General features: G+C 33.7%; 2 protein-coding genes across 4 annotated transcripts in view; one reads left to right on the forward strand and one right to left on the reverse strand.

Moving 5' to 3' along the window:
* Positions 1–14281, forward strand: part of LOC111426254 (Inositol-3-phosphate synthase) — a 70122-nt gene that overhangs the window by 31862 nt on the left and 23979 nt on the right. Inside the window, exon 8 of the transcript XR_011640476.1 lies at positions 8805–8915. The gene's annotated coding sequence lies outside the window, so the exon portion shown is untranslated. The remainder of the gene's footprint in view (positions 1–8804; positions 8916–14281) is intronic.
* The window catches only part of LOC111426234 (uncharacterized), a 66300-nt gene that overhangs the window by 21976 nt on the left and 30043 nt on the right, over positions 1–14281 (reverse strand). The window contains exons 1-2 of one of the 3 annotated variants that reach the window (XM_023060667.2): positions 6597–7008; positions 3326–3371 (exon numbers count right to left, since the gene is read on the reverse strand). The exons of the other annotated variants lie outside the window; for them this stretch is intronic. Coding sequence (XP_022916435.1) covers positions 3326–3371; positions 6597–6653 — 103 coding nt within the window. The 5' untranslated portion in view covers positions 6654–7008. Of the gene's footprint in view, positions 1–3325; positions 3372–6596; positions 7009–14281 lie in introns of those variants that run through there. 3 annotated transcript variants of the gene reach the window in all.

Raw genomic sequence — 14281 nt, forward strand, 5'->3', positions numbered from 1 at the left:
CATCTTTGGTATAAATACAATATAAATCCACGTAGGCTGAATGCATTAGTGACTGTCCCAATTTGTGTACATTGAAATTATTCATAAAACGGCCTAGACTCCGTATTAATCCGTTATATCGAGGTTGTACTGTATATTTCATTTTAACAATCAACGTAACATATATTGATTTAAATGTCTTCCGAACAGATTCCGATTCATGTCATACCTTGAAGCTTCCCGCTTTTGAAATGTTGAAGAGAGGCCAGAGAAGAGGAAGAGAAGCTTTATAACGTTGGCAATTTTATCAAACCGACGACGTCGATTTATTCTCTTGCGTTTGCCGTGTTCCCGTTCTATCCCGCGAACGTCTGGCAAGTTTTAGCAAGTCCGCGGCGGCGAAAAGGGGATAAGTTTAAAACCGCTTTTACGTGGACGCTCCGCGTAGTAGTCTTCTTCGTTGTCGTACTTCGCTTTTGAGGAGATCCACTTTTCAACGTGTACGAACCGAGGAAATTCGCTTATCTTTTCCGACGCCTTTTACAGCTTTAGATATTTTTTCGAATTTGTTATTTCTCGAAATGTTTTTTGATTTTATCATAACACCATTTAATATCGAAGCTAGAGTTTCACGCATCTCTGATAACAACATCGTTGATAAGATACCATATTGCATGACACGTGTATTGTACGTTTCCCAGTAATATTGCTCATCTTTCTATAACAGGGACGTAAATAAAAAAAAATTTGGTATTGTTGTATTTAACGAGTATTATATCTTATAATATTTTAATACAATTTCATCATGATTCCCAGGATAGATTAAATCCATTATAAGTCGAGCTAGCACTTTAAATATTAAACAGGAAAATAGAAAGGGTTTTCGTGTACTCTGAATAAACGAAAGGGTTGTGATCGAACAAACAATTAAAACGTTCGATCTCAAACGACATTTTTTTTTGATGGCATAGAGAATCGATCAAACTTCACCGATGAGCTCATAAATTCAATTAGATCTTGAGAGGATGTACGAGGGAATATACGATGTGTTGTGTGAGATAGATTTTGAATGTGGGATGAGAGAACAGAAATTCCCATATTCATACATCTACCTTGGTGCTTATACGTAAATTTAACGTGAAAATAAAACGGTATGAACTGGAGGAATAATAATAGAGCCTTTGTGATCGCAATCAGTCGAGAGGAACGAGCCACACCGACCAATTTGCATCGTGCACGGTTGGGAAATTGTTACAAATTTGAAACGCGAAATTGTGTTTCGCTTATATCTCTACAACGACGGCTTCTGTTGCCTTTAAAATGTAAATTTGCCGATTACGATTATCCTCCTCTCTCAGTTGCCGAAATCTGGTTCGAAGTGTGTCTCGTAGATAAGCAGGTGTTTTGCCTCGTTTATTGCCCCCAACATCTGCGCACGTCATCGTCCGTTTTTGTTGTTTACATTTTCCCCCCAAAAATGTTTTTTTTTTGGCGTAGAGAGACAGGTGTCTTTGTGTATACGCGAATTCAAACCAGCTGCGTTCCTATTTAAATTTCCTCTCCCAGAACCCAATAACGTTTAGAAGTCATCGTTTTTGTTCTCGTCTTTTTACTACCATCGAAAAAAACCAGCGGCGAAGCAGCGAAGTCGGTTCTTGTTCTCTCGAAACGTTCACGAATGTTTATTCGAACTATTATTTTTCGCTTCATTCAAAACGAACTCGATTCGAATCGTATTTATAAAGAAAAAAGTTGAATAGACCCATTTTTTTTAAATATTTCATTCTAAACAGTTTTTATAATACAACTTTCAAAATTCAGCCATGTCGATGAAATTTCCGTATTAATCAGAAAATTGTTTGATGTATCATAACTTATATCTATCATAAAATTCGCATTTAAAACAAAGATAGCGATATTAATTAGTGTTTTGTTTTCCGCCATCTTGATTTTTTTTTAATTAAATATCTCAGCTGTCATAACACTTAGATAGGTCGAGTTTGGACTCATTTCTCATGTTTTTTTGTTACCTATCATAAAATTAATGAATTATTAAATTTTGGCTATTAAAGTATAAAATTCTTTCTCCAAAAAACGCAAAAAAGCATGTTTGTACAACTCTTGTCACGATCTTATTGATTGTTGTTATTGTTTTTAAACAAATTATGTTGAATACCGGAAATAGTGTCACAATACCTCAAATGAAATCGGTCAATGACCTAAATAATTGCAAAAAAATGCTTTTAGCCACATATTTCTTTAAAAAGCATCGAAAAGATAAGGAGATAACGAATGAATTTTTATTTGCACTAATGATGTTACCCGTTTCGAACGGTTTATACGGGTTTGATAAGATAGCTTAAAGCGAATAAACACAACGACGAAGGTAAAAATCGTTACAATATCGATTATAAAGTTAAACATCAACATCAATTAAGTAGTTACGGTCGATTAAATTGTTTTAACGAGAGGGTGTCGCGCACGCGGTCATCGAATGCACAATGAAAATGAGGCGAAAAGGGAAAAAAAGAATGAAAACGAACTGAAAGAATCGATCGAATTCGTGGCAACACCTGCCTCCGGCGGCGCGCTTTAACAGGGCCAAACGCAGTGGCGTTCGTTTTGGTAGGAAAATTTTCCGGTCGAAAAGTCGCGTGCAGTTCGAAATTAATTTTGAAACGGTAGGCGTCCGAATGCACCACTTTGAACCGGTTTAAATTGTATTCTAAACGTGCGAGAGTAATTAAATTTGGACCTACGTCCGACGGCGACGGCGATGAACAATTTCCGGTTCGCGCAAAAATTAAATTACGCCGAATCCCGGGTTAGGTAAACTTTAACGAGGACTTGGATCTCGAGGAGATAGTCGAAAGCACCTGCTGCCGGCTCGATGGCAACCTCCTTAGTTTGCTCACCTCAAATATGACCGTTTCCTCGATCCTGTTTACCACCCACAATACGATAATCGCTTGTAATACATTCAATATGTTGTTAACTTAGTTAATCTAACAATTTATTAACCTCGAGTTTTGTTTTAATACCAAAAAACTTTTTAAGCTGCTCGGAAATTGTTGCGAAATTGTTTTAAGTAGTTGAAAAGTTATAAAAAAAGTTCTCTTAAAAGTTCTTTAAAATTTCGACCTTTATTTAGAATCTTCGCTTTAAAGAAAATATTTTTTTATATAAATAAAAACGTTAACAAATCTAGAATTAAATAACGATCACCTTCGAGTTGTTGCGTAATCATTTTAATTTACGACCAAATCACCTTGAAACGCGGACGATTTAACATCGTAATCGTTAGTAATAGAGAAAGTCAACGTGGAAAATAAAAATAAAAAATTACCTGCCACCGGTGATAATTTTCGCATCACACACCATCGGGATTTCCACTAAAAAAATTAAAATTAAACAGGTTCGTTAGAAATTTTTAGTTACATAAATAGAAACGTTCCAAAAAATATATAAATTATAAATAAATGTATAATTCATTATTTTTTTTTAATAATGATGAGTTTTGAGACGGTAATTAACGCTTAACCAAACGTTAATCGTGCGTTAACTTTGGATTAACATAATAAATCAAAAATTGGCTATATAAAATTAAAGTTGAATGCTTAACCTGACGTTAATCGTGCGTTAACTTTCTATTAACACAATAAATCAAAAATAGGCTGCATAAAATTGAAGTTGAATGGTTAACTTCACACTTAACAGTAAATTTTTTCTCTCATTAAAGTGATACCAACCTAAGAATTGTATATTTTTAATTTTATAATATACAGGATGTAACAAAAGATATAATTAAACTTCTTGGAATTATAGAACTGTGTTTGAGGTTAAGGTTGTAGCAAATTTTAAGTATACAGGTTGAATGTTTTATTTTACAATAAAAAACTACTTTAACTTTAATCTATTCAACTTCGTCACAACCTTGCTATAGTATAATATAAACCCGAATAAATTTACCCTAACAAACGAAACAACATTAAGTCTTTTTTTAGTTTTAACTAAAAACTCAACACAAACTTGATTTCTAACAGGAAATTTAATACCAACCCAAGCAACTTTAACTATCGCTTAATAAAACATCAAAACGTTTATTTTTGATCTAAAATTTAATTTTAACTTCACTTCTTATTCAGTAAACTTCATCAAAACCTATCTTTATGGCGGGAAAATTAATGTTATCTTAAACAATTTTGTTTCAACAAACGAAATATCATCAAACCTTGATTTTTTAACCAAAACTTAGTCTAAACTTCAAATTTAATCGTTTATACTTCATCAAAATATTCATTTTAAGAGGAAATTTAATATCAACTCAACAAACTCCAATTCAATAAATAAAATAACGACAAAATTACAATTTTTTTACCGTAAATTTACTTTCAACTTCAAATGTCATCAATCAAAGTTCATCAAAATCTTCATTTTTATCAAAAAATCTAATATACAAAAAGAGTGATAATCAAAACTTCTATTTTTCATCCAAATTTTGTTATTAACTTCAAATTCAATTCATCAACTTCATCAAAACTTGGTTTTTTATGAGGAAAATTTAATATTATCCATAAAATCTTCAGTTCTATGAATAAAACATCATCAAAACTTCAGAAATTCAACTCACAAATTGAACTTCAGCTTAAAGTTAAATTTAAATTAGTAGGTATACTTTTGTTACACCCTGTATAATCATAGGTATTTACCTAGTTAATGTTACCAACATGATTTAATACTATTATAAGAGGAAATCCTTATAAGTTGGTACTTTGTAACTTGACACTTTAACCTGTCTCGAGAAAAATTTAAAATTTTGAAATTTGATACATTTCTCGACAAGTTACATACATAGGATATCATTTACAGCATCAATTTTCGACAATTTTTATTAAAAAACTCCAGTTGTCGCATCGCCGTCCCAAAAATCGTACAAATCCGACCAAAAACACAAACAGTTGCAATGTAACTAATAGCCGACAATTAATTAGCTGCAAAAATCGCGAGTATAAATAATGCGCTCGAAACTGCCGTGCTTCGTTTCGTGTATATCGCTGATTTACAATACGTTTCCGCCGAACGCATTATTAGTAGAAACGAACCCCCGAATCGACGCTGGACTGTTATTTTTTTGCTGTTTGTTGGTTTTTTTTTATGTTTTTCGTCGCTCTCCCTTGTTTCTACCGTAATTTATAGCCTCGTTGGTATTCCTAGTCACATTTTTTTTGCAATTTTATTTTAATATGAAACGTTTGCACTCGATCAATTTTTCGAACAATACATCAATAATATTAAACAAAAAAAATGTTACTATTTACTAAATAAACAATTATAAATCACAATAAATAATAAAATAATTTGACATTTCTTTAAACGCAATTAATTCGTATTATTGAGGTTATGTACTACAATGAAGTTAGTTAATAAATCAAAATGATTCTTAATTTGAATCAATCAAAAATACGTTTTATGTTACGAAATATTTAATTAAGTTTAAATTAAAATAATTTATGTTAAATATTAGTCGATATTTACAAAATTAATTTTAATTTCGTAATAATTAAACACAAATATTGTTTTCTCCATTATCGGCGTTTTCGTACAAAATTTACTCGTTAGATGGAACAAATTTATAAACAAAATTTGGCAGCAATTAAATTCGTTTAATGTAAAGAAAAATAATTAATTGCGAAGATTTAGCGTTATTTGGGATTATTAAACGCATCATTATGAATACAGGTAATTTTTGTTGCGAAATGGGTAATATTTATTGTTTAATATCTATTAATTTGTTTTGTTGTGGTTTAGGGTTATGTTTGTTATGTTATTGCCCTTAAAACAAGAAATTCATTTGCATTATGGATAATCTCATTATAAAACGGTATTAACTTCAAATTCAATAATTTATACCAATTAGAAATGAAGTTAATTTTAGTGTGATTAAATTTAATTTGTTGCATATATAATCTCAATTAATTCTTTTTTAAATGTCATTTTTGGTTATTATCTATGTAAACTCTTTTTTGGAACGTTCCTTATTAAAAGAACTTGAATCGAAGCAACTTCTTTGTTGGATTTCAGTTAAAAATGTAATCCGAGACATTACATTTTAAATAAAAGTATGTTTTTTTACCCATTTTTTTAATGGGAACAGACTTTTTTGTTAAAGGGCAAAGAATTACTGAGGTTTGGAGTGCCCCATTTGTACCTTTCCACACAATGGAGTGGCCCATTGTTCGTGGCAGCTACAAATGTCTTCACGCCAAGGAATTAAACCAGGAGCGTAACGATTTTTTATGAACTCAAAAATTTATTTAAATTATTTTAATATTTTTTTCAAGGTAATTCCTAATTACCTTGACTGTCAACATTTTTCTTGGTGTTTTGTTATCGTTTAATTTCGAATTCTTTTAAGTTTTTCCGATGAAGCGTTCAAATTCCGATCGTCGAAAATAATTAAACTTGGAAAGTTTACAAATTGGGGAAGTAGCTTTCGCCCTCGAATAGTTTTACCAAACATTTACCCCGCTGATTAAATTTAAAGAATTCAAGGATCCAACAAAGAAGTTATTAATTAATAACAATGCGAAAGAAGACTCGAAACAATTAAAACGCACCTTTTTTCCATCGCGAAACTTAACGCTCCCTTCAATAATCGAACTGTTATCAACCATAATTGTCACAAACTCACAAAATTATTTGTTATCACCAGAAATTTAAAAACATTTAAAAAAACATGACTAGATAGATTTATTATTAGACACCAAAACTTTCTTTTTATTTTACTTATAATTAGGTAATTTTATTTGTAAGTTACTTTTAAGTTAAGAAAAAATTCTTGGATAATTTTTGTTTAGTTTTGGGATTTCGTATCACTACATTTTCGGCGCGCGATGTTGTTGTGGGGGGAAACGGCGCGGCGTAAACGCACTCCACGCCGGACCGATTGAAACTAAAACGCAGGTCTCCTTCTCCGGCGGAGCGCCACACTCCGAACACTCGGGGAGCTGCTGCTGCGTTTGCTTTTGGAGAATGCGCGAGAGCTATAGATTCCCCGACGTTTCGGTAGCCGCCGTAGGCCCTGGAATCGAGCTGCTACGATCCCACTCTCTCAGCTCAATGACTTTTAGGAGCCTTCTCCAGAATAAGAACATGGATTATATTCAAGATTTAAAAAAATCTAACTGTCTATGTACTTAAAGAGTCAGTTCAAAATGAAACATGAAGAACTGATTTAGAAAAAAATCTTGTGGACATGCGCATTATTAATATTAGTTTAGTATTATTCCAGATTAATGTCAGCAAAAGTATGATGACGCATCTTAAGATGCGGTCCATAATCAGCGTTAAATATTAAATATTACTCGAGATATTTTAGGGACGTCTCCGTTTCATTACTTTCATTTCTACGTCTACAGAATCGCGTGCAAAACGCTCTCTGCGTGGCAGTTATTTCCACAGATTACAGATTTGCTATTTTTTGGAATAAAACTCTACTACAAAGCCTTGATGCTCACCTAACCATGTCATGGTGATGTTTGAACACTATTATTTACAATGATTTCGATAGGAATACATAATCTTCTTTAACATCTTAATGGATGGGATCATATAACAAGTACATAAGGTAAAGCATAGATATCTAGAAGATGGCCTACAATAGCTACTGCAGGCTTTTAGAACATATATTTGAGGATAAACATATCGTCTTGTGGGCACCTCAAGAACAACGTGAGAGAACTAAGAACGACCATATGGATAAACAACTGTGTTATGTGATGTTGCGTGAAGTCAGGCAGTTTAGTATGGATCTAATCTTAGGTCTGGTAGTCAAAAACGATGGAGGAATTAAAAAAAAAAAGATTTTGATCTACTTTAATATCAAGAAAACTTAATACTAGTAAGGGAGATGTTTTTCAAAAAATTAAAGCGTTTATGAATATGGATAAAACTGGTTGGTGTTAGCCAAAATTATTGTAATCAATTAAAAACACCCCGAGGGTAATTAAAAAGGATGGAGGAATTAAAAAAAATGATTTTGATCTATTTTGAAGTGTTTAAAAAGTACCAGGAGTTAGAAAAAGCTTTTTGGTGGGTGTCAAAATCGATTGAAAACACGTTCTTACTATTTGATAAAATCAAGATTACTTATAACTTATAACATTAAAAGAGATGATATACAGATGATATATGTGTGAATTGGAGAAAACTCGGGTTTGCCAGGTATTCTGTACTTTGCTGGGTTCATTCACAATTTGTAGGAATATCTCGGTGTGCTCCTTATACTTCCTACATAATCAAATATATCAACCTTATCAACTACTTTATTAACCTGCTTGATTTCGCGGACTTTATCCATATGTGAATAACATAATGAAACATGTTGTGGGCATTCTTCAGTTGGTGCTCGTTTTCTATTAAGAATATGGTCCCTACAGAACATGCAAGGTATTATTACGCACTGATTAATATTCATCGATATTTGTGCAAAGTTCTATTTGGATGATAATTTATTCGCCATCTTCAACATCCTTTGGGATACCTTCTAATATTATTTAGCGTTTAAATTTTCTGACAAAATAATCGTTTTTCTGGATAAATATGCTGGTTAAGTTGTCATACAGAATCAAGTGTCCAAAATTATAGAAATTTTTATTATATATTATTACATATATAACTAATAATAAGCCGGTTTCGAATCTTAAGAATGTCAATTTCAAGGTTACACAATGTGACCTTGACTAACCTTGAGAAATTCTCAATTCTAGACTATAATATATCAACCTAAGTAAAATATTTTCTCATGTACTGTTCTTATCTTCCAGGTGCTACTACATAAAAGTAAGTGGATTTTGATCTCCGAATAAGAAGAATTATCCAGTTTCGCCAGTTATTCAAGAACACGCGAAGCCTGTATTTATGCTGTTACAAGGATTGTAAGTATTCACTTTAAATACAAATATATGGCCCCAGGGGGTATAATTGAACTCTTTGCAACCAAGTTTGATTCAAAGTTGCTTAAAGCGTTAAAATCTCTTCTTTTAGAGTTCTGATGAAAATGAATACAAAAAAATTGTAATAATATTGTAATCGGAAACAATTAGAGGGACGTTTCCGTGTTAGTAATTATCGTTTAAACCGTAATGCCGAAGGCGACGTTGGTAGTTTCTCTGGGTTCGCACGTGCAACGTTTTGTGCAACATTATGCAGGTAGTAGTACAAGTTGTGCCGAAACTCCGGCTGCAATAACTGCAGGGAACTCCGCGATAATTAGATAACAACGCCCGCGCCTCCGTACCGTTACTAGTCATCCGAAAACTTCTTTGCTGCGGCAAAATAGAAATGGCAACGTCGCAGTAGACTCTAGGTTATAATGAGCAAACTGCATCGTTAGAGTTTGCGCATTTATGTCAACCTATTAGCTGATTATAAAACGATTTCAACCCAATTCGGCATCTTTAAATGTTAATATAAATTCTCTAAAACCTTTAAATAAATAAAATAAAGAGTTTTTCGAAAAGTTTTAAATGAGAAATGTAAAATACATAAAACTCATCCATTTAGATGCGGGCTACCCAAGGAAGACGGTTAATTAACCGTTTAATTAACGTAATTGAAGCTTTATTTCGGTTTCATAAAACTTTGCTTTCGTAAATTAGTCTCCTTACAGTTCTTTTATATCAATTTGATATTATTATTTACGTTAAATTAATTGATGAATTAGTGAAAAAGAAAATAATTTAAACGGGCATCAACCCTCCCTGTAATTAATTATGTTAATCATTGCAAATAAATATGGTAATCTCCAAATAATTTGCATTGGAGTCGTGCCTCGTTTTCGGTTCTTTTTTTATAAATCTTTACGAACTCATCACGCTTAAATTAAAAATAAAAAAAAATAGTTTGTGGGGGAGGCAATCTTGCGGAAAACGTATTCTATGTTTAGAAGTCGTTAGGTTAATTGCGGAAATTCATGGAGGAGAAAAAATTGATTCCTTTAAATCGGCTCCTTTTCACCGAGGTTCTCATTTATCCTTCGATAGGGGAACAGTGGTGGCACCCCTTCGCTTGCACAAAAGGCACGAGACGTTCACGCATCGTCTCATCTATTGTGAAAACCCTTATTATAAATGACTATTGGGACTAGAAAGAACGTTTGATATTAAGTCACGCAAAAAGTAAATTACATCAATATAATTTTTGATAATTAAGTATAGTAAAATCTCAGTATAATAGAAACCGAGATAGCTGAGGCATTAGTTTTAGGTTTTCAATAATAACATATTATTTAGAAACCGAGGCAGCTGTGCTGCCGAGGCAGTGGCTATAGTTCTCAAAATAAAGTAAACTTTTCTTTAATACAAATATATTACTTAGAAGCCGAGGCGGCCATGCTGCCGAGGCAGTAGTTCAAGGATTTCAATAGTAACATATTATTTAGTAACCGAGGCAGCTTTACTGCTGAGGCAGTAGTTCTAGGTTTTCAATAATAACATAGTATTTAGAAACCGAGGCAGCTGTGCTGCCGAGGCAGTACTTCTAAATTTTCAATAATGACATATTATTTAGAAGCCGAGGCAGCTATGCTGCCGAGGCAGTGGCTCTAGTTTTTAAAATAAAATAAACTTTTGTTTAACCCTGGACGGCTATGCTTCGTCGAATCAACGACACATATTTAAAATTTGTTGGAAAGAATTCTTGTTCTTGCTTGTTTTGTGCTCGTTTTCCGTATAACTCTAGTCGTGGTCAAGTCAAGTGTGTGCGTCTCTTAAGACGGCTAAAGAGACGTGAGGCTAAACCCAAATGTTTCTAGCTCTAGGTTTAGTGTTAGTTTAATAAAAATATATAACATCCTAGCACTGAAGCACAATTAAAACTAGAAGTAAGTAACACTAGACCTAGAACTAGAAACATTCGGGTTTAGCCGTCTTAAAAGACATACGGCTAAACCTGAATGATTCTAGTTCTACTTTTCGTACAATAAAAATATACAACAATCTATCACTCAATAACAATTAAAACTAGAACTACCGTCCTTGATTTATACATTGTGTGGACAACTTGATTATATCCGAAATCCGTTATATCGAGGTTTTACTAATATTATTTTTATAAATATTTTTTGTTTTGATTTATAGCTAATATCCGTATCTATCTATATAAGCACTTAGGTTCGAAACGAGAAACGTCTCTTTAGATGGAAACGATGGGTGTGGGGTAACAAGAGTTGTTAAAAATCGCGGTAGCACGTCCCGATAAATCTTTCCCGTCCATTCTTTCGGCGTCTCAAAATTGTGAAATACCCCGCGGTTGAAAGCTCGGTAAACACTCCGCAATAAATAACGTCTTTTCCTTTTATGGGGGGGTTCGAATTGCTCGGTTTGAATTGCATTGTACTTGGTAGTGCAATAACTATAACAATTATTTAACCTCAATTCGTAACAAAAAAAATGATGGCAATAAATTGAGTGTGTTTTTATTAAATTGGGTTGGTTTTGAAAAGGGACTAAGAACCCGACGTCAAAATTCATTTAACCTGTATAACCCTCGGCTTTATTCCGAACAAACATCTTGTATAACACCAACAGCCCCGAGGGAACTGTTTTCGGTCTCGAAAACCGCCTTTATGTGGCTTGTTTGAACGCGTAAAGCAATTTCAGATGGTAATTTTGACAAATCTACCTTAATTATACCGAATTGAAACGCGATCCTTAAATCTCTCGAATTTTAGATTTTAAAATTAAAATTAATTTCTTTTTATATTTTAATTACTCGACGATGAATATAACGTTTTGAAACGTAAAAGTTTTACTTCCCAAAATGGGACTGGTACATTGCTCGGCTTCGAGGAGGAGGAACTTCCCCGGTTTAAGGCAAAACAAATACCGGAGATATAACGATGTAATTAACTCAAACTGTGCAGCCAGAGTCAATAGGGAAGAGCGGAACTTGAACGGAGTTTCGCGAAATAGCGAATTCGCGAAATTTCGGACTCCGCAAGTCTCTCTTCGACGACGTTCTCCTTTCGTTTCGTTTCGTTTCTTGTAAAGCGAGGCGCCCCTCATTTTAATTATAACCGTTCGAAAACGCCTTAATATTTCACGGTTCCATCCCCACTTACATCACGGTTTAATTATCAAGGTCCGAATCCGGAAGGTATTATTATTACGAAGGAGAGAATTTCTATTTACTTAAAATACTTCTTAAGGAATAAAATGTTGTATTATAGAGTTAATATTAATCAAAAAGAATTACTTAAAATAATACATCAATATCAGTAACCATAGCATGTTTACCTGTAATCCAATCTATGGAATACATTAACAGGTAATTGATTTATTCCCTTGTTCCCCTATCATTGTATTGGGGAGAAATTGGATGCTAATATTACTCATATAACAACTTGTACGTCCATCTTTCTTCTTACACATTTACATTTACATCTGCCTTACTTCACTACATAAATCAAAATGATGATTCCGTTTAATTTTTTAATTTTTTTAAAATTTTTAATTTAATTTTTTCTCAATCTAACTTTTTTAATAGTTATAGACGGCTACATAATAACGTTATAAACAAAAAGTGAATGTAACACAATAACACAAAACTATCCGAACGTGGGGGGCGTCGGATAATGGCGTCCCAACCCGACAACCCGGGCAGCCTGAGGGCCCGGAGAGAGGTCAATTCAATTTCCAGGGCCGCGGGGGGGCGGTTTTTAATTATTCCCAACCACCCCTGATGACTACATCACGACGACGAACTCTCGCGTTAGTCGTTACCGGCCCTTCCTCATAGATATCGATGCTACTACCACGACCGGAAGCTGCCATAGATTACCATAATCTCCGATGCTAATTGACTAGACGGTCGTAGATATACATATACAGTTTCAATGATGCCAAAGGCCTACTTTGCAAGTTATAGAGTATGATCGAAAACTTATTTACCTTAGAAGTTGAATATTTACTTATAAGGTAACTATATTACATATACAAAAATATTTAAACCTTGCCAACACGAAGTATATAATATTTTTTAATTTTTAATTTAAATGGCCAGAAATCGCAACATTGAGGAAATGGTAAAAACATCAGATAATATCTTCATGAATTCAAACTTTTACCTCTGCAACTCCATCTTCATCATCTGGACATTGATGTCTGCTTGTGGCGTGGCTGGCTAAGTGGGATGCATCAACCGATGTTTATATCGATGTTTACTGGTATAGCAGTAAACCTGTTAATTTGTGCAGGGCATCCATATCCTGCTACCGAAATGTAATCGAGTAATCGAAATGTGCATTAAAACTGACCAGTCAAAGACAATATCACACAGCAGTATAGAATAAGAACTAATAGAGTACTGGAAGAATTATATAACCAGCCACATATAGCAAAAGTAATAAAGTCAGAAAGATTGAGCTGGGGCGGCTATCTTAGGAGACAGAAGATCTGGAAAGACTGATGGTTGTTGGAGAGATAATATTGCAGTGGATTTACGGACCCTAAATATCGAACGATCAGATGAAGAATAACAGCTTTTCAAAGATGACGTCCTCTCGGAATTCATCAGAATACAAAGGGTGAAATGGGTCAAACATGTGGTGAGAATGGAGTGATGATGCGGGATATTTTGGGCATTCGGGGTTTGGAGAGAGCTGCGTCGGACAGTGAGGAGTGGAGGCAAGGGTTAAGGGAGGCTAAGGATCGACTTGGTCTGTAGAGCCATAGAAGAAGAAGTGTCGATCTTCTTGCAAAAAGCGAATCTCTTATCATTATCATTCTTCCAGAGAAGTAAGTCTGCTCTAATGTTATTCTTACTGGGTTATGTACTACTTCTTCTGCCTTCTGCTGACACCAGAGAGTCTTATCACCCAAATCTGGTTGTTTTTACCGTAACACAGTCTCTTCATAACAATGTGTCTTGCTTTTTCAGCGTCGCTATCGATTTGAAAATATTGCTTAAGGTCTTGTGGAGGAAGTGGAACCTTCTGGAAGTTTTTTCTTAAGTGCGAAGGGATATTATCTTCATGGCCTATCGCAGTGTCACTAGTTGATCTGCACTCAACGTCCTGATTTCCTGATTCGAATTAGTATCAGATTACGTTATGGAATTATTACATTGCGGAATCAAAAGTTATATTTTATTAAATAAAACAGTACTATTTTTTTGAAGGGGAATTTATATAAAAAAAATTGTATTCATACAAATGGAGATTGAGTTTAGAAACTGTTAACTTGCAATCGGCTTATGTGTATGTTAATCCCTGAAACAACCCGACAACAATAATAATCCTTCA

The sequence above is a fragment of the Onthophagus taurus genome, chromosome 5 (genome assembly GCF_036711975.1).
Source record: "Onthophagus taurus isolate NC chromosome 5, IU_Otau_3.0, whole genome shotgun sequence".
In the NCBI taxonomy this organism is placed as follows: domain Eukaryota; kingdom Metazoa; phylum Arthropoda; class Insecta; order Coleoptera; family Scarabaeidae; genus Onthophagus; species Onthophagus taurus.